Raw genomic sequence first — 21,998 nt, forward strand, 5'->3', positions numbered from 1 at the left:
TTGAAATGTCATTCACATATTCTCTCTCTTTTTTCATATTAAAAAAAAAGAAAAGAAAAATTTGGGTGAATAAATTTATTCCAGAATACTAAGATGAAACGACCGAAATCCATTTAGCCTGTCTTAATGAATGAATCTGCCATGGAAATGCAAAAGACATTCCATCATCCACCGGCCTATGGCAAGGCTCGGCTTCGCTCGCCTAGGCCGATTGCTAATTTCGAATGTACTTGTTTTGTAAGAGGAAAATGTTTTCCTTAATTCCTTTATTTTTCATGAAACGAAAAAATATTTTTCTAAAAGTTATTTTTCGCGAAACGAACGAAGCATTAACAAGCTCGGTTTTTCTTGAGTTTCTTGGTTTGGACGGTGCCATTCCATTGGAAAAAAGAGATTTTGACCCAAAAGTCAACCCACATGAAACCCCAAGAAGACCTTGACTTCTTGATGGGTGTGTACAAGTTCCATCCATACATGCCTGCTGGTTTAGATTGGTTTAAATTCTAATTCAATCATAAAAGTGCCAGAATTAGAGATTGTATGAGTAGAATATTTTGCTTGTTGGGAAAATTAGTGCCGTAACTTTTAAAATCCGAACACCTAAAATTACATTGGCGATTTCCTTACTTTGGAATCCATTGTGGCGTTTATTTAATATGAATTATTCTACATGGCTCCCCAGAAAGTAATGTCACCTAGGAATTTCCAGCAAGAAAATTATGGATGTAACTTAAGTGATATGCTTTTAAAAATTATTGACGATTAAATGTTTGCTTAAAACGTTATAGCATCAAAGTGAGCACAATACAAAAATTATGATATTGTTAGTGTCCTTATCCCCTCCAATGTTATCAAGCAAGCGAGATTCGAACAATTGTCACAATATTTGACTTGAGATTTTATCTATAACCTTGGCAGATTTTATTTGGTATGGTGTCCAAATCCTTGACACATAAGTTAGTAGATTTTTTTTTTTTTTTTTTTGGTCGGCAATACAAAGTATCCGGACCGTTCGACCCAATCAAATGTCGCGATCTTTCAACGCTCTTAGGCTGCCTGCAAGTGGCCTCGCCCGTATGTTTCCCCTTCAAATATGGGCCCTCCCAAAGCTTAGGCACCTCGACTTGTCCGACAATTACCTAACCAGTGAGTTACCTCTTTGTCTCCAAAACCCCACCAAGGGACAATCAAGAAAACCAAACTTGACCGCACTATTGTCCTTTCAAGAAGACTTTGATTCTTCGCATCTATAATTAAGTGCACCGCTGTCCTAGAGCCATTGCGCTCGACCAAAAAAAACATGGAGTTCTACCACACCCTGTGTCTTCTGTTTTCCCTTTCTGCACGAGTATTGCTCGACCTCCCTTTCACAACAGCACAGTCATGTCATCCTGCCCAAAGCAATGCCTTACTTCAGTTCAGCAATTCTTTCACAGTCCAAACTGATATGTACCCGTACTGTGATCCAAAGATGACTAGATGGGAGAACGGCCTGGACTGCTGCTTGTGGGACGGCGTCACCTGTGACAATGTAACGGGTAATGTTATCGGCCTCGATCTTTCATTCAGCTGTCTTCAGGGCACCCTCTGTTCTGACAGCTCACTCTTTGCGCTTCGCCATCTTCACAGCCTCAACCTTGGTGGTAACAATTTCCTTGCCTCACCCATTTTGCCCGAACTAAGTGTTTTTGCTGAACTGAGGGACCTCGATCTCACTTACTCGAATTTTTCAGGTCTAGTTCCTACCGAAATTTCTTACCTTTCTAAACTTGTTTTACTTGATCTCTCTATGAACTTTAATGGTGCATATGTGACACACGGTCTTAGGATTGAAAATACGGATTTCAAAGTGCTTGTTCAGAATTTGACAGAGTTGAGGGTACTCAAACTTGATCTAGTAGACATGTCCGCTGTTTCGCCTAGTTCCTTCGTGAATCTGTCATCCTCCTTGACCGTCTTCAGTGCGTCTAGCTGCCATTTACAAGGGGAACTTCCGCCCAACATTTTCCGCTTGCCAAACCTCCTTGATCTCTATTTGCAATCCAATGATATCATGGTTTCTTTTCCGAAGTCCAACTGGAGCAAGTCTGTTGAATCCTTAACCCTCTCGTATACAAACATCTCAGGCAAAATACCTGATTCAATCAGTGAATTGAAGAATTTAAAAACTCTGGCTCTCAGTAACTGCAAATTGATAGGTTCGGTTCCCTCATGCCTTGTGAATTTAACAGAATTGACCAGGTTGGACCTTTCAGGCAATGAATTAACAGGTCATCCCCCGTCATTCGTTGGAAAGCTTGAACAACTTGTCCATTTAGACCTTTCTTCTATTAATTTTACTGGTGTTTTAGACATCAGAGTCTTTTCAACACTGAAAAATCTGCAAGTCCTTCGTCTTACAGTAGAGCTAAATCTAGATTCCAACAATATGAACTCCATATTTCCAGAGCTTGAGACTTTGGCATTGTCTTCCTGCAACTTGACCCAGTTTCCACTTTTTCTGAAATCTTCAAGAAAGCTAAGAGAGCTGGATCTCTCCAAAAACAAGATCAGCGGTCGGGTACCGAGATGGTTTTGGAATTTGGGGAAAGATACACTATCGATTCTTGATATTTCTAGTAACCTTATTGAGGGAGATATACCACGATCTCCCTGGAAAGAGTTGGCGGATGTCGATCTTAGTGATAACTTATTCCAGGGACCGCTTCCAATTCCACCACTCCCCATATTCTTCTTTTCGGCCAGCCAAAACAGCTTCAGTGGAGAGATTCCATCTTCCTTTTGCAAATTAAGCTCCCTTAGTTATCTACTCTTGGCTAATAACAATCTCTCTGGCTCTATTCCTAATTGTTTGGGAAACTTAACCGAGCTCTCTGAACTAGACTTGGGTGCAAATAAGTTTGAAGGAAGATTACCGCCGTCTTTGGAAAATTGCACATCATTGTCGCAGCTAAACGTAAGTTACAACAAAATCAATGATACTTTTCCGAGGTGGTTGCTAGAAGCACCCTCATTGCAGGTCATCGATCTGCAGTTCAATGAATTCCATGGCCAAATCGATCCTCCAACTGCTCCATTTCTTCCCTCCACCCTTGGGAGTTTTTCCATAGCTAACAATAAATTTGAAGGTCCTCTTCCAATTCCACCACCCACCACTCAATTCTATTCCATTGCAAACAACAATTTTAGTGGAGAGATTTCGCATTTGATATGCAATGCCACTGAGCTCGTAGTCCTTGACTTGTCCAATAATAGTTTGATGGGCACCTTGCCAGAGTGTTTGATGAGCTTTAGCAAAGATCTCTCTGTGCTCAACCTTCGAATGAATATGATTCAGGGTGTGATCCCTGGAAAAATTGCTCGGGACAGCAAGTTAAGGACACTTGACTTCAGTCGGAATCGATTTGAAGGGACATTGCCGCGATCCTTACTTCAATGTAAAAGTTTGGAAGTTTTGGATCTCAGCAACAATAGAATGAAGGATACGTTCCCTGATTGGTTGGAAACTCTTCCCAAGCTACAAGTCCTTGTTTTGCGGTCCAACAAGCTCCATGGCTTTGTGAGGAGTCCTAGAGCAGCTCGCCCATTTCCTGAATTGCGCATTTTCGACCTGTCCAACAACAATTTCAGCGGTCCGTTACCTGTTAGATATATTATGAAGCTCACTGCCATAATGAATCGGGAAAAAGGGCAGGGAAAGCTGCAGTACATGGGAGGCTATGGTTATCAAGATTCAGTCATGGTGACCATGAAAGGACAGGAGAGACGTCTGGTGAAAATTTTAACTATATTCACGAGTATCGACTTATCGAGCAACCATTTTGTTGGGGAGCTTCCAATGGATATTGGAAGCCTAAAGTCACTCAAAGGGCTAAACTTTTCTCACAACAATCTAACAGGCTATATCCCTCCATCTACTGGGAACTTGATTGATCTTGAATGGCTAGACCTCTCTTCAAACAGGTTCACCGGAAGGATTCCTCGAGAACTAGCGGATTTGACATCTCTTGGATTCTTGAACCTCTCGGAGAATCGGCTCATCGGACCTATTCCCCGGGGACCGCAATTCAACACATTCAAGAATGACTCGTTCGTTGAGAATCCTGGATTATGCGGATTTCCATTGCCAGAGACATGCGAGAACGGTTCATGGGAAACTCCACCGGAAACCATCCAGCAGGAGAATGCTACTGAGCATGGAGGCTGGTTTGAGTGGAGAACCATATTGATGGGTTATGGGTGTGGAACTGTGGCTGGAATCTCTCTAGGATACATCATTATCGATTCTAGGAAACTCGAAAGGCTTGCGAGATCGTTCGACAGGAAAGGCGCTAAAATGAGAAGGAAGTCGAGGAGGAATGCTCGGAGATCTTACCAAAGATGAGAGTCTGGACTGTTTGTTCTTTGCATTGTGAGATGAAGAATAAGTCTATTGAAGCTCTCATAAGACAGATAATATGCTTATTACTTTGGCCTTTTCACTATTCTGAGTGTACTCTCGTTTGAAATATTTCTTTATGAATAATATAATCTTTCCAAATTTCGCAACTCATGCACTTTAACATTCTTTTAACGTTGGAAAAACCGGTCATTCCAAAATATAAAAATAGACATGTGATTTGCGCATTATATAAATGTTATCTTAGGCTTTTTGCGGAAAAGTCAGTAAATAATTTTCAGAATAGAAGAAGGCACAAAGAAAAGTAGAGTTTGCCACTAATTTATTTTATTTGTCTATCATTGGATTTATTCATGATAATATTTCTTTCCATAGTTTTTGCAAATTTATTTGTTATGGACTCTTTCCGATTACTAGACATAAAATCTACTTTTTACCATTACTCGACCAAAGAGGAAAAAAAAAAAAAGCGCTTTTCCCTGGACGAAGCCAAGAGAGAGAGAGAGAGAGAGAGAGAGAGAGAGAGAGAGCAATTGCATTACAATTACAACGACACACAGCACAAGCTCTTGAAAAACGAACAAACAAAACAACCACACACTTTAGAATGGAAAATACGCATTCTGACTTAGAAACATAAGGTATGGCAGCATCATGTAGCTCCTGCTCAACGTCGAGACAGCGCGATGGCGGACAGCAGGATTAGGAGCACGAACACGATGACTTCGCCAAACGACCCGATCAGAGAGCCCGAGATGCGCTTGCGGAAGGAGTTGAATTGCTGGCAAGATAGAGAACTAGTTAGCCTTGGTGTTCCCTTTGTGGGCCAAGTACGCGATAGCAGCCGACGCCAAAGCTCCCGCCGTAAACAGCGCCAACATCGCCTGCACTATTTTGCACATTTTCCTAATTTGAGAGCTCCATTAGTTTTATCAGTATGGAGTTGTGCATTTAATGCCTAATTCTTTAGGACAACTATATGTCGTCAACAAAAACATACTGCATTTGCATGTTCCTATATGCATCTAATGAAATCTTGAATTACAATCGGGAGATATGCTAGTTCTGAGCACCACAACTTGTATAGTGAAACTACAAATGTTGTAAGAAAAACGGTTCCTTATGCTCGGCATAATTCACCGTGTCGAAGATGACCAGGACAATTATGCTGGCTTGCGCGGCACTCCTAATGATGTGGAAGATAGAGAGCGGTAGCAAGAGGACGAGGTAGGCACTGTTTCTTCTTCTTCTTCCTTTTACTTGGCTGTGGATTGGGAAAGGTTATGTTACTGCTCAAGTTATCTGTACTTTTTGTGGCAATATAGACAGGTTTATAAGCTCATATAAGAGGAAGGCAATGTGCATGACTGTGGTGGATTATAGGGAACTTTGGAACTTTGACAGAAGTTCCCATGCATGGAGACTCGAGAGAATACAACCATATGTTTCTCCTCTGTCCACATAAATCTTACATGTTTCCTCCAAACAGTGAACCAATTATCTAGATCGGACCCCATCGTGGATCGAGTTGAGCACTACTATATTATGTATGATAATGGATTTCAACTTGTCTAGACCCAAATCATCATAAATCAACTGAATTATTATCACGAATGCTCGCAGTTTTTCTGTTCACATGTATTTAGTAAGGCTTCATAACATGGTGGTTGGAGAGGTCATTCTGAATGAGAGATGCCGTGACGGAATCTATCGTATTTAAATTAAACGTTTAATCACTCACCTAACAGTTTGAGGTTTAAAACAAAATGATTTGATGAAGATGAAAGTTATCACTAAATTATTATGGCCTTAGAGTCCTCTTACGAACAATAGTTTTTTTTTTTTTAATATTAGATGCAAAGTCCATTACGCCCTCTATCACACCAAACTAAAGTAACATGTGTTACACCAACAAATTAAACTTAGAAAAGTACCTTCTTGTGTCAGCTCGTGAGGAGACCTTTTTGCTGGCTTCGACCTCGTTGGCCTGAACTTGAACCCAAGAGACATAAATAATAGGGAGAATTCGAATAAAGGTCCAAAGTGGATCTTATTTTAAATAAGGACCCGATCAAAGGCATTCTCGTCCATTATTTATTTATTTGTTTATCTCTTTTTTCTTTTCTTTTTTCCCGTTTGTTCTTATTTTAAATAAGGGCCCGCCAAATGCATTCTCGTCAATTATTTATTTATCTATCTGTTTTTTCTTTTCTTTTTCCCCATTTGTTTTTTCTTTGTCATGGCCGGTGTTGACGCCTAAATTTTGATTAATCTATTTTTTGCATAAAAATTATAAAAAATCATCTCACATATTTATTTTTAGCGTACATTGCATTGGCATATAATCGGGCAATCAGAACACTTAATTTAGCATGCGTCTAGACTAGGCACGGGATGGAAAAATACACCGAGAAGATTTGAAACTTCAAGGACTGTATTGCAAATACTTAAAATTTCGGGGACTGTATTGCAAATACTTGGAACTTCGGGGACCGTATTGCAAATACCAAAAGAAGATGAAGAAGGGAAGATGATGAAGGGAAGATAATGAAAAGAAGATGAAGAAGGGAAGATGATGAAGGGAAGATAATGAAGGGAAGATGAAAATGGAAGGTGAAGAAATGAAGATGAAGAAGGGAAGATGAAAATGGAAGGTGAAGAAATGAAGATGAAGAAGAGAAGATGAAAATGGAAGGTGAAGAAATGAAGGTGAAGAATGAAGGATGAAGAACTTTGCCTATAAAAGAGAGAGCTCTTGAGAAGAGTTTTAGAAGGGGGGAAAGTGGAAGAGAATTGAGAGAGAGAGTAGAAGAGAATTGAGAGAGTTTTTTAGGAAGAGTGGAAGAGAATTGAGAGAGTTTTGAGAGAGTTTTTGAGAGGAATTTTTAGAGAGGAAAAAGAGAGTTCTTGAGAAAAATCAGAAGAGAAAATTCGAGAGTGAAGAAAGAGTTTTAGTCGAGCATCATCTTCGACAAGTCCCGACACATATTTCACCTCTCGCCACCCAACAACGCCATTGCTTGCCATTTTCGACCACAGCCGCGTTCTTCCAGCTCCGAGATCTTGAAGGGAACTATAACGTGTATGTGAGTAAGATTTTGTGTAATAGAAGGTAATCCTTTCCATCTCGATCTACAAAAATGTAATCGTTTGGTTTGAACATTTGTTTGTTTATTTTAGACATGCCACGTGTTCCAAAATTTAGCATTATTACGTGTTAATTTATTTTTGTAAATACTCGTGATTGGCTGCGTTTTCTTTCTTTCTAAATTATCCATTGTGTATATCGCACAAAGTTCCATGTTTTACATTCCCATAAAAAAGAAGAAAAAACCAAAAAATTGCATCTTTGAATTTCAAGTAAAATCCATCAAAATTGCCAAATCAAATATTTTTCATGAAAATGGTACCGAAAGGGCGTTAGAGAAATCTGACGTAACCAAATCCCCGAATTCAAAATCTACGGTTCGCGGAAATAAGATAGTTTTCTCCCGCTATTTTATTTAGGTTTCTAATCAACCTACCGAAAATGATTAGTGGCGACTCCAAATTCAAAACACATTGCATGTTAATTATTTGAACCTTAAGTTGCGATTTGGTATGGACTGGGGAGAGTTCGAGTTAGGTTAGTTAATTAATTAACCCGATAATCCATTAGCCCGAAAATTAACTCGTTTATTTTTTGTATGTCGCGACAGCTTGGCGACTCCACTGGGGACCCAAAGAGGACTTAGGCCAGATAATTTCATGAAAAAGGAATCACTTGATTTGGCAAACTTTGGTTGAATTCTCATTCTTAGGTGTTAAATGTTTTTGCAGATTGGGAGTTATAAGGGGAGGAGTGATTGGCTAACCCTTTGTTTTGCAGGCTTGGTGAATTGGAATTGTGATTTAACTTTTGAATCATTGAAGCGGTGTTTGCCTTTAATTGTTGTGCATGATTTATAGTATTTGCACTACACTGCACACAACCCGTGATAGGACCCGGGTCACACTAATAGTTTTAAGATGGTATTTAGATGTTTCTTTAACCTTGGCGGTAAGGTTTTGCTAAAGGTTATCCCATCTAGATCCCGAAAATTTTTTCAAAAAATGGCTCAAGGGTCGTTCTCATACACGTGAGGCTACGATGCATGAGAATTGCCCTTGTCGACCGAACCAAGCCGAAGTGATTGGACCCGACTAGTCATGACTATTGTACGCGAGGCTGCGACAAGTCATGATGACTGTGCGCGAGGCTGCGACATGTCGTTTCATTCATCATTTCACTTTGCAAAAGCCTTTTGGATAGATAGAATAAGATTTAAACTCACGATTCATGCGCATGTCTTTGTGATTGACATTTTCTTCCTATGAACGGTAATTTCTTATCTCTTGTACCCTGTTATCTCATTTTTATTTTGGGCCGGTCCATGGTTTAGGTTGATTGTTTAGAAGTTTCATTGTCTTATTTCCAATTTCGTACTTTGCTTCCGCAGCTTTTACAATTTCATCAGTTGTCCTCAATTCTGATTTGGCTTATTCCTGTTGTGCGATTTTTACTAAATTCTACGATCGAGCTTTGAGTAAGTGCCAAACATGAAAGTTGTAGACCTATGTTTCAACTAATATCTTACAAAATTTCAGAATTAAATTCATAATTTAAGATGGCCTTTCGTTTTTTCAACAACATGCGGTTATAACAGTTTTCTGAACATGATTTTTTTTGGAAAGACACATTAAACTGATTTGATCCGCGCATTTCTAGTCCGATTGGCCAACATAAAAGTTGTTCATCACCTTCTCAACTACAAGCTCGTAAAATTTGGACATGTTTTGATCAACGTGCGAATTAATACGAATTTTTTCGTAAAAGCGGACAAACTGAAAATTACATGTTTCAATCCTTTGGTCATAATCACTTTGTTCGTTTGAGTCTAGAGGGATGTCATGGGCCGGCTCGCTATTCTTGCTCCATGTACTCATTTTGGGTTTGTTACTGCGTACAGGTAATTTATCATAGATCCTCCACATATTACTCGATCGGTCGCGAAGAAGATGGCCGACATCAGCACTACCGTCGGTGCTGCCCCGGACGAGAAACTTGGCTCATTGACCGAGCGCTTTGAAGGGATGATGTCTCGAAAGATGGAGGAAATGATGGCCGCCTTCACCGCCAAACTTCAATCATCCACCACCAGCCCGCCGCTAACCATTCTGCTCTAATTCCTCCCCGCGGACAACTCCGGTAAAGCCTTGGAAGCTGCTCCCTATCAGACAATGCCGCTAGAAGATGTGATCATCACAAGCGTGAGCTCGAGCATGCCACCCGTAGTCCCAATCCCTCAAGCCAGCCCCGTGGCCCTCGGATTGAATGGTGATGCGGCCAAGCTGTTGGCCCAAATGGAACAGAGGATCCGAGAGGTTGAGGGGACTCACAACATACCCCGGATTGACCTGTCTATCTTTTCAAAGGTCACAGTGCCGGAGAAGTTCAAGATGCCCGACTTCGAGAAGTATGATGGGACTTCCAACCCGGTTCGAAGCATGTCCGGAGTTGTCACAAATGTCAGATTCATGGTGACAAGATTAATGTCCCTCCGAACGAGTTGCATCGATTATCCGAACCATGGCCGTTTTCTATGTGGAGCATTGACGTTATCGGCCCTATCAACCCTAAAACATCCAATGGCCATCGATTCATCTTGGTGGCGATTGACTATTTCTCCAAATGGATCGAAGCCGCATCCTATTTAGCGATCACGGCACGAAATATCGTGAAATTTATCCGCCGGGATATCATTGTTCGATACGGTTCACTTGAAGCCATAATCACTGACAATGGCTCGAACTTAAACAACAAGCCGATGGACGAATTGTTCAAGTTCAAGCATCCGAACTCTTCCACATATCGTCCTCAGATGAATGGAGCAAGAGAAGCCGCCAATAAGAACATTAAGAAAATCTTAGCAAAGACGGCTGAAAATTATCGCGATTGGCATGAGAGGTTGCCATTTGCACTTATGGCGTATCGAACCTCGATCCGGACATCTACTGGGGCAACCCCGTATTCTCTTGTATATGGAGCAGAGGCTGTTCTACCAGTTGAAGTGGAAATTCCTTCCTTACGTATACTGTCTCAAGGCGAGCTAACGGAAGCTGAATGGATCCAAGAAAGGGTGAGCCAATTGAATATGATCGATGAAAAGAGACTTAAGGTTATATGTCATGGCCGGTGTTATCAGCAGAGGGTTGCTAATTCATTCAACAAAAAAGTTCGGCCTCGATATTTTCAGATCAATGACCTGGTCTTGCGAAAATTGCTGCCAATAGTCCCGCTCCCGGAAGGGAAGTTTGCTCCAAACTATGGTGGTCCATATATAGTAAAGAAGGTGCTCCCTGGTGGTGCTTTGATTCTAGCCGAGATGGATGGTCGTGTCTTTACCAATCCAGTCAATTCGATCTTTGTAAAAAAATATTATACTTGATTTACTCTCATGTTGTCATAATCAAGTTATAATATTAAGACAGATTCACGAGTTGTTCACATTCGGGCATTCGTTTGCCGAGAGATTGTTTCAAATGGGGGTTTCTCCGGCCCAATTGAATTGACCATCGGGAGCGTGAGATTTACATATCCATAAAGTAAAGGGGTTATCTTGCAAAAAAAATATGACGACCAAGATAAAATCTACCAACATATGGAAGAAGGAATAATGCGAAAACAAAACGCAAATGAGCAAAAACTTGCATCCATTTCATTCAGCGGGAAACCTTACAAACAGATCATCGGGGTGGGAACGTAAAGCCAAACCGAGCCCTAATGAGCATCACAAAAGAGTTCAACCGACTCTCCATACGGTTGATACTCCGCCTACACCGATCGCTCCGAGAATCGAGATCCGCCAACTTAAAGAGGAGGAGCTCACATTTCTCTTTAAGCTTGGCTACCTTGTCCTCGTGATACTCGACAGCAAATTCCAAGTCATGGATCAGCATTCTCCCGCGGGCTATATCCAGGGTCGGATCGTCCAGCCTTTCTTCCAGCCATGTGCATTGGAATTTCAAAACAATATTGAGCGAATCGCGCTCAAAGATGGTCCGGGACATGGCCAAACGTTCCACCAAGTTCCCCCTCTCACGAATTAGCAGTGAGACTTGATCATTACCGTAGTCAAGGGCCTTCTTATAATTGTCGGCTACAAGATCGGCCAACATCAAGTTGTCCGACCAATCCCGATAGCGAGCTCTCACAAGATGAGCCAAAGTAACATCTTGATGAGCATGATTGTAAGCCTCCGGGAAGTTAGTAAAGAGGGTAGGGAAGATCCTATATTCCTCTTCTAGCTTGGTACCTTTAATAGAAGCAGTGTCCATATCCGTAAACATAAGACGGATTTCAGCTTCGGTCTCTGGATAGTTGGCTATATAAGAGTAACCCTGGCCTAGGAGATTATAAAGTTTCTCCCATTTGGCCAAAACCTCAGCCGAGAAGACGTGTGCGGGGAGGGAGGCCATTGTTGCTGAAGCTGCTAAAAAAGAGTGGATGCGAAAGAGTGCTTAGAAGGTTGGAGATGAAGATATGAAAGCGATAATCTTCTCGGCGTTAAATCCTAATTTAAAGGGCAGAAAAAGTCATAGCAATAATTATTGTGGGGGCCGAGTTAATTATCCGGGTAAAACTACGGACGTTTCGTCCGTGAATCATGGATCTACCATCTTGAGGCTCACGAATTCGAAAAAGTTGCGAAATGACTTAAAGGTTCCGCCATATTAAAGGAGGGACAAGCATACTGCAGAAAAGATTTGAGGGTCCCACCATGTCAGAAGGAAATGAAAAAGACAGAACGAGAAACACGAAATCTTGGGAGAAGCACCGGCTTGGTGGTTTTCATCCACGTTAAAAGAGAGGCTCTGGAACATACATGTTTACTCAAAAGAATTTGGAGAGAGTAAGCATACAGCGGAGAGTAGAGTGAACAAAAGGCAGTAAGAGGTATTTCAATCCAACATGTTTAGAAGCTACCAGCACTTACTGGGGGCAACCAACCTAGATATCCCCGAGAGCGAACTGCTGGATTCCGAGGCCGGATCCGGCACCGAAGCAGTAAAACCCAACTCCCTTGGCGGTGAAATTCAAGATCTCGACCGCAACAACAATAGCAGCAGACCGGTTGATCATCCCTACAAGTTTCCGAGCAACGGCGGAAGCTCAAGCTCAAAGAGTCGACTCGCTCACGGTGAAAACAAAGTGGGAAATCCGTCGCTAGTGTTAGCAAGTAACACTACCCAATTCGAGTATCAATCAGAAGATTACTTTGATGATGAGCTCACCACCTTGATCAGCCGGTTCGGAGGTGAAGGACCTCCCGAGTTGTGATCCGAAGCAAGTGATTATGGATCCTTGAACAACGATCGTTGGTGTATGATCCAAGACAAAATCGATCGATCATTGGAATGGCCAGCAAGAGAGGTGGAACCAATCTCGCATGAATACTTCTTTAATTCCATGTATAGTTCCCCTGCGTGGGATATTTTTTACTTTCTAGCTGTCTAGAATTTGCCTAGAGTTAAAGGGCGAATTTTCTCCTCCCTTATCAAATGCGTGAGTTCCTTGTTAAGCTAGGCCCGTAGCAAATCAATTTGTGGATGATGCCTCCGAACGCCCGTAAAGAGAGATTCCGAATAGCCTTACTTGGGAGAATACGAGTAAAAGACCAAGCGGGCTCAAAGATGGGTACCTTCGTATCGTCCCAATTGGCTCTCGGTCATTTCAAACTCTAAATTATGCTTATTTTATTCTCGACAGGGGATTGCCAACTGTTTTGAGAACAATATAGCAAAAAGCGAACCAACCGTGGACGCTAACATCACCACAACCTAGTGGTTGGGGGAATGACAATGGTCCGAGGCGTTCCGGGTTCGATCCCGGGATTTGGCATCAATGTACAAAGACTAATAAAAAAAACCTTTTTTTTTGCTTGGCGATCCGATATCGGTTGAAGTTTTGGCCCGGATGGTTACGTAACCTGGAGAAATAACATTCGGGACATACAATCCGATCCAGATGAGTTGATCTTTTCAATTCAAAGTTCACAAGAAATTCGTACAAGGGTAAAGCAAGATCGTTTCAACTCGTTTAGAACATGAGAACGTACATTGACGCTTTCCCTTTTGATTTTTAGGGTCATTGCCTTTTCGGGATAGGGAAGTATCCATTCTCCCCGAAAAATTAATGAAATAAGAAATTCTTGGAGCCTTTGACAATCTCATGTCTCGAACCGGATAATGAATTTTTGCAACTCATTTGCATGAGCAGGGGCAACTCCCAATCCACGCCCCTAAGAAGTTTCTTATGTGCTTGCGAATTCTGTCCACCAAGATAAAAAGTTGCTGCATTTTATATGCTCAAAAACACTCATACATTGCATAGTTTGCGCATGACTGTTCCTCATGTTTAATTTACCAACTCTGAATAAGGAACATGAACTACATAAGATACATCGAATGTATGGAATGGGGCAGGGCGGGATGATGAAAGGCAATCCTTTCCCAAACACGTCCCATTTTTTCGGGGAGAGTTGAACGGTGGCTAAGTTCCGCATTTCACAAGGTAAAAGGTTTTCTCGCAAAAGGTACGATAGCCGAAATGATCAGAGGCATTCAGTTCTCTATCCCAAACACTACGGGTGATCCATTGATTACCCCTTTTGAACGGTGGTTTCATTTCTTTACCCCTGTTAAGAACCACCCCACATTGGGATCCAGACGGGTTAATTCTAGCAGCAACACGAGGTAAATGGTTAGAAATTTTCTTGCTCGGACTAACATTAATCTTCGGGTGTTTCTTTGCATTTATACTCGAATTTTAATTCAAGTGCCTTAGGATGATGAAGAGCATTCACTTCTCTATCCTATACACTTCATTCTTTGCATAGCCCACTTGAGCCCGCAAATTCATTTCTTAAACCCCCGTTGGTGATCATTTGCTCATTCCAAAGACGAAGATAGCATTTTCCCAAGGATTAGAATTGGAGATGGTCGGGTCAACAGAGAATTCCCGAATGGACTCATTTCTTGTATGCTAGATTTTTTATGTTTACATAATTTTTCTTTGTAAATGTTTATGTTTGTTGTAATTCCTGGTTCAAAATCATGGGATTGTAAAAAAAAGGAGAGGCAAACTTAGCTTAAAGGAGAAGGGCCCGCTCTCGAAAAAAAAAAACAAAAAAAGCAAAATAAAGAGATGTCAAAGAGCTCTCAAAGAAAAAGGAAAAGAAATCTCTTCTCGAAAAAAAGAAAAAAAAAAAAGGAAAATGAGAGTCGGGAGTAAGAAAAGCAAAGGCTGATCTCATATGAAAATTTCAAGCATAGGAAAAGCAAAGTGCCTACCAAAAGTAAGGCCAATGTACATTCATTTGTAAAGTACTTCTGAATTTTGAATGTACATTTTTGCATGTTAAGTTGTAAATTCCATGTACATGTTTGTATTGTGTCTCTTGCAAATCCTTGACAAACACTTGTTGTGAAGAAGACTCCCCAAGAAATCGGTTTGCAAAGTGCAATTTTCAGTAGAAAACTACCATCCCTCATTCAATGATGGTATTCTTTCAGAAGACATTTCCAGAAGACCAAGATCGGTGACTAGTCAACGATGATCACCAACGTCAAGCCCCTTCTCATTTAATTTCTGAGCCAAAACGAGCCTTTTCGTTCCTCGGTCCCCAATCCTAGCCTACGTTATAACCCTCCAAAGTCTCTTTCGATTAGGGCACTTGAGTTAACGTAGAGTTAAATGATTTTAAGCATCACTCGAAGAAGTTCGAGCAAGATTATTTCTCTCTCATTTTTGCGGGATTCTTGACTTGTAAATCCGGAGCAGATGATGAAGAAATTCATTTCAGCAAGCCTTGACTCAATTAGAGTCCCCTTTGTAAACCTTTGACCTAGCCCTCATTACGGTCCTAATCAAAACCTCCAGATCGGCTCGGTCGTATCAATTGCGAGATTACTTGGATCTTTATCGAATGCGATGATGGAAAGATTGAGTGATTTCTCTTGAATCCTGCTAGACGGGATTAATAGCTTTTCTCGAGAGTGAGAGAAAGCCCTTTCGGACTGAAGTCCCCCCATTCAGCTCACATTCGAGGTATTCGTAATGTGAGAACTTCCCTAGATAAAATTGGTAATGCAAACTTGACGGAATGGTTATGCATGAACCATAGTATGAGTGATTGCATTATACTCATTGTTGAATATGTTTGTGTGTGTTACCTCTGACATTCTATGATAGGTAATACATTCCCGATGTTCGAGTTCCCTCCCAAGGTCTCGAAATTCATCCAGGGATTATTGAATGAGCAAGTTTTGTTGGCAAATGCCTACCAGGTACGATACGAGCAACTGCTTTCGTTCCTTGATTAATCGTTTGGAGAACCCGGGTAAGTTTTTCGAACCCCTTTTCAAATTAACAACTCTTCTGATGATAGTTGTTATGATTCAATTCGGGCAATATGCCCCTTTTGTACTTATCGATTCCATTCGATGGTGCTCCTATCAAATATTGTTCAATTCGGGCAATATGCCTCTTTTCTCAGGACGTGAAGACATATGCACTGGCGATCTTGACATCTTATCAAATCATAACGACGTAGCTCTTATGGTTTCAATCTCAGGACATGAAGACATATGCACCGGCGATCTTGACATCTTATCAAATCATAACGACGTAGCTCTTATGGTTTCAATCTCGGGACGTGAAGACATATGCACCGGCGATCTTGACATCTTATCAAATCATAACGACGTAGCTCTTATGATTTCGGTTTCAGATCACGAAGACGTATGCACTGGTGATCTTGACCTTTAGTCGGCTCATAATGACATAGCTCTTATGATTTTCGGCTCCTTTATCAAATCATGAAGACATAAGCGCCCATGATTTTGATCCAAACCAAATCATAACGACGTAGCTCTTATGATTTTGGTTCCCCTTTATCGAATCGTGAAGACATATGCACTGGCGATTTCGACATTTAATCAACTCACAACGATGTAGCTCTTGTGAACTTGATTTCACTTCTTTCGACTCACAACGACGTAGCTCTTGTGATCTCAAACGACACACATATCTTGCGTTGTCTTGCATTAGGGAGAAGTCTCTGATAACAGATAGGCCAAATACCTTAAAATCCTTGCATCCGCAAAAAGAAGCTTGGAAATTAAGAGAACCATTAGCTTACGAGAAATTTGGTAAAACAGGTATTCTTGTATGCGATCCATGTGCGAGTTTCTCTAACATGAAAAAGGGAAATTATGACACGTGTTATTTACGGTCTTGCATATCATGCATCACTTCATTACATAAAAAATGGGATTAAAACTCCCGCCAAAAAGTTCATCCATAATTTGCACTATCAAAATTTAGGATTCAATTTTGTCTTTGAGCGGAACCTCTACGAGCCTCCACTCAAAGAGGGGCAGCTGTTGACGCCTAAATTTTGATTAATCTATTTTTGCATAAAAATTATAAAAAATCATCTCACATATTTATTTTTAGCGTACATTGCATTGGCATATAATCGGGCAATCAGAACACTTAATTTAGCATGCGTCTAGACTAGGCACGGGATGGAAAAATACACCGAGAAGATTTGAAACTTCAAGGACTGTATTGCAAATACTTAAAATTTCAGGGACCTGTATTGCAAATACTTGGAACTTCGGGGACCTGTATTGCAAATACCAAAAGAAGATGAAGAAGGGAAGATGATGAAGGGAAGATAATGAAAAGAAGATGAAGAAGGGAAGATGATGAAGGGAAGATAATGAAGGGAAGATGAAAATGGAAGGTGAAGAAATGAAGATGAAGAAGGGAAGATGAAAATGGAAGGTGAAGAAATGAAGATGAAGAAGAGAAGATGAAAATGGAAGGTGAAGAAATGAAGGTGAAGAATGAAGGATGAAGAACTTTGCCTATAAAAGAGAGAGCTCTTGAGAAGAGTTTTAGAAGGGGGGAAAGTGGAAGAGAATTGAGAGAGAGAGTAGAAGAGAATTGAGAGAGTTTTTTAGGAAGAGTGGAAGAGAATTGAGAGAGTTTTGAGAGAGTTTTTGAGAGGAATTTTTAGAGAGGAAAAAGAGAGTTCTTGAGAAAAATCAGAAGAGAAAATTCGAGAGTGAAGAAAAGAGTTTTAGTCGAGCATCATCTTCGACAAGTCCCGACACATATTTCACCTCTCGCCACCCAACAACGCCATTGCTTGCCATTTTCGACCACAGCCGCGTTCTTCCAGCTCCGAGATCTTGAAGGGAACTATAACGTGTATGTGAGTAAGATTTTGTGTAATAGAAGGTAATCCTTTCCATCTCGATCTACAAAAATGTAATCGTTTGGTTTGAACATTTGTTTGTTTATTTTAGACATGCCACGTGTTCCAAAATTTAGCATTATTACGTGTTAATTTATTTTTGTAAATACTCGTGATTGGCTGCGTTTTCTTTCTTTCTAAATTATCCATTGTGTATATCGCACAAAGTTCCATGTTTTACATTCCCATAAAAAAGAAGAAAAAACCAAAAAATTGCATCTTTGAATTTCAAGTAAAATCCATCAAAATTGCCAAATCAAATATTTTTCATGAAAATGGTACCGAAAGGGCGTTAGAGAAATCGACGTAACCAAATCCCCCGAATTCAAAATCTCCGGTTCGCGGAAATAAGATAGTTTTCTCCCGCTATTTTATTTAGGTTTCTAATCAACCTACCGAAAATGATTAGTGGCGACTCCAAATTCAAAACACATTGCATGTTAATTATTTGAACCTTAAGTTGCGATTTGGTATGGACTGGGGAGAGTTCGAGTTAGGTTAGTTAATTAATTAACCTGATAATCCATTAGCCCGAAAATTAACTCGTTTATTTTTTGTATGTCGCGACAGCCGGCAAGGGCGAAGAAGACCGAATAGTAACAACAAGAGCAAAATCCAAAAATGAAAAAAATAGTGAGGATAGTTTTGGAAGAAAAACAAACATTTAACCCTAGAAATGGGTTTTTGACAATTGGCTAAATACTGAACCAAATGCCTCATTTTGTTTTCCCATTGAGCTTTGGAGGCTTAAAAAAGCTCCTTGAAAAAGTTTGACCAAACACAGCCTAAACAAGACCCTGTTTCTGGGACTACAACAAAAGAAGAGGTGGCCCCTGGTGAGCATAATCTGCAACATGTCCTTAGTTTTAAAGCGTTTAACCACTTAGCCAAAAATTCAAGGTTAGACGAATGACATTGCACGTCCGACTTAAGTTCGGGGACCATGAATGGGAAGTTCCCCTTTTAAAAATAAGAGCACTTGATTAATTAATTCTAATAAAGTACACCCGCATTTCTCTATAAAAGGGAGATTCTACATGGTATTTCTTGTCTACTTACGTAAAACACAAATGGTCAAACAGTTACAAATACAAAGACTTGACCGATGCTCCCGAAACACTTTTTAATTTTCAAATCATATGAGGTTAAACTTAAACATACTTAACGAAAAAATATTTAATTTTCAAAGCATCTATTGTGCCTATCACGAGGATAGTCAGCACTTAGTACAATATCCGCGTTTTTAGTTGTCTATCACAACTAAGTTGTGGACGAGGAGGACCTCGTTTGGGCCTTTGTGAATAAAATCGTGGTGGTCGCTTTGACTATCCAAGGCACAACTATGACAAGGACAAGGCTCATGTTGACACAATATTTCATAGAACATTTTCACATAATTTAGAGACTAAATTAAGCAATGTCAAAAGTTCCATAATCATATTGAACAAAATCATTCATCTTGATATTAGATGTGAAGTCCATTGTGCCCGTCGATGGAGAATTAAGTGAAGTAACATGCATTACACAACAAGATTCAACCACGTGAGACCCGAGGTGACCAATCAATTCTTGCACGTGTGAACTGGATCCGCACTACGCCTGACGGGGGCACGAGGCGGCTTCAATTAGTTAATTGAAGACTTGCAAGTCGTCACATTGAATTGCTCTCCACGAAGTTTTATTCTAATTGGATTCCCCCGTGGTTGGCTTGCATGTTCGCAAGCTGATGACCGCAGCAGCTACATGGATCCTTATTGCGCTACCTCTCTCCCATAGCTACGCTGCCCTTGCCACCAAAACAGAGGCAGATCCTCTTCGTCGCAGCGGGTGGTGGCCTAACCCCCATCCCATAGAACATTGCATGTTTCCGGAAGAGTCGTCAAGATAAACGCAACACAATAAGGCTGACACGACTACGCGGTCGAATGCGATTTAAGCAGAGCATGGATTTCTCCCCGCTCTCGAATCTGGTCTTTCTTGGGCCGCATAACTGTTTCTGCACTAGTATCTTTCCCCTTCAAGTATGTGCACTCCCAAAACTCAGGCACCTCAACTTGTCCCACAATCACATAATCGGAATGAGTTCCTTCTTTGTCTCCGAGACCTCCCTGTGTTAGAAGTCATTGACATTCACAGCAAAGCAATCAGAAGTCCTATCCCTTCCGTATTGGGAAATTTAAAGAGCCTGATCCACCTAGATCTGAGTTTCAATGCGCTTTGGGGGGCGATCAATCCGACTGTTGGTCACATAAATTGCATTGATTTGTCGCATAATTATCTCATGGGAAAAATTCTAGATAATCTGGCCCATGTTCCATATTAAGCTTTCATAGGCAATGAAGGTTTGGAAAAGTTTGACGGCTCCATCAATATGTCTAGGATTGTACTCATTACAATACTTATAGCACTGATGGCTATAACATTCATTCTTTTTCGTTGGTTTTGGGGCTTTTCATAATACTCCGGCGAAGAACAAAGAGCATGCAATTAGAGACAACAACATAAAATGGAAATTTCTTGTCAATATGGAATTAAGAGAGACAATGGCATATGAAGACATAATCAATGCAACTAGAAGCCTTTGACATTAAATACTGTGTTAGAACTGGCGGATACGATAGTGTCTATAAAGAGCAATTATCGAATGGGAAAATCATGGCGTTGAAAAAACTTCACCGTCTTGAACCCCATGACCCATCTTTGGACAAAAGCTTTCAAAATGAAGTGAAGCACTTGACAGAAGTCCGACATAGAAGCATAATCGAGTTCCATGTCACAAGCGATGCATGTTCTTGATTTATGAGTACATAGAAATAGGGAGTCTATTCTATGCTTTGAGAGATGGCGTGGAGGCGGTGGAACTAGATTGGTCTAAAAGACTCAACATTGTCTAGGATGTGGCACACGCCTTGTGTCATCTGCACCATGTTTGTGATCTGCCAATCATTCATTGGGACATATCTTGTGGAATGTTATTACTGCAGGCACAAAGCTAAATCAATATATTTAATGACCCCCCAACCCAAACCCTCCCCCAAAATAGGTGATAACTTGTTGATGCTTCATCATGCTTACATATTTACCATTTGATAACGCACTAACATTGAAACTTGGTTTGAGCCTCTCTCGCTATGACTTTTCTCCTTTTTTTTTCCCCTTGCTACTTTGCATTAATGAGAAATGCGATGTCCACGGCTTTGGAGTGATAGCAACGGAAATAATAATGGGTGAGCATCCGGGTGATATCATCTAAAAATGACACTCTTCAAAGAAGATATTGTGCTACATCAAATATCAGACCCGCGCTTTCCAATTCCAAGAGAGAATTTTGTCACAAGAAGCATCGTTCTAGCAATTTCTTTGGCCCTTGCTCGCTTAAGTAGTGATTCAAAGTCGCGACTCGCAATGAAACAAGTTTCGGAAGCTTTTCAAGCTCCAAAACTAGCGTTACCGAAGCCCTTGCATTCAATCTCGCTCGCAACTCCAAGAAAATAATCAAGGAGTATTCCCTTGGCATGAGTCAATTTCTTGGTTTCGTCCGCTCATATTGTTTCTGTGGATTATTCCCCGTTTAAAAATAGTGATGTTGTTTTTAGGCTCCTTTTTGTTTCACTATTGTAAAGCATTTTCCTAAAAATTGATTGCTAATATCACTTACATAAATAAATGAACAAAAAATATTTTTCTAATTCATGAAAATATTTAGATATAAACTGTTATCGATAATGGAAACGTTCTTTATAGACTGATTATTTAAAGAGTTATAAGCAATTATTTAAAAAAAAATATTTAAAATCGCTGATTTTTGAAGAAAGAAATGGAGTTAAAGAGTCTGTGTCCCTTTCCCTTACAAAAAAAAAATAGTAGTGTCCTTTGACACGCCCGCATAGGTGTCTAGCTTCACCGAAAGCAAAAGAAGGGTCACCTATGATGAGCATCATATGCAAAATGTCCTATAGTTATACTGACTACTAATAGCTTTCTCCTACTACAATTCAATTGTTGCAGCACCAGCACCTTCTAATAAGTTTAGGCTTGGCTAATTTAAGTCAGTGTAAATCAAGTCATTAACCAAGTTGACACAGCCCATTTGATTAAACAGGTCGAATGGGTCAGATTCGGGTTACACAGCTCAAAGCCAGCAAAGGAAAAAAAAAAAAAAAAAAAAAAAAAAAAAAAAAAAAAAAAAAAAAAATAAAAAAAAATAAAAAAATATAAACCCCCAACCAAAAAAAAAAAAAAAAAAAAAAAAA

The 21,998-nt window shown here is 40.3% G+C and overlaps 2 protein-coding genes across 2 annotated transcripts in view; both read left to right on the forward strand.

The window, feature by feature from the left end:
* LOC125312773 (receptor like protein 22-like) overlaps window positions 1-21,998 on the forward strand; it is a 64,659-nt gene that overhangs the window by 39,036 nt on the left and 3,625 nt on the right. The window lies entirely within an intron of this gene.
* Window positions 1,217-4,384, forward strand: LOC115733366 (receptor-like protein Cf-9 homolog). The gene has a single exon (XM_030664023.2). It carries the CDS (start codon window positions 1,301-1,303, stop codon window positions 4,382-4,384), a length of 3,084 nt encoding a protein of 1,027 aa, XP_030519883.2. The 5' UTR covers window positions 1,217-1,300.

The sequence above is a fragment of the Rhodamnia argentea genome, chromosome 11 (assembly GCF_020921035.1).
Source record: "Rhodamnia argentea isolate NSW1041297 chromosome 11, ASM2092103v1, whole genome shotgun sequence".
NCBI lineage: Eukaryota > Viridiplantae > Streptophyta > Magnoliopsida > Myrtales > Myrtaceae > Rhodamnia > Rhodamnia argentea.

Bases quoted from the DNA above. Each gene is read 5' to 3' on its own strand.
- LOC115733366 (XM_030664023.2), top strand. From the start codon at position 1,301: ATGGAGTTCTACCACACCCTGTGTCTTCTGTTTTCCCTTTCTGCACGA.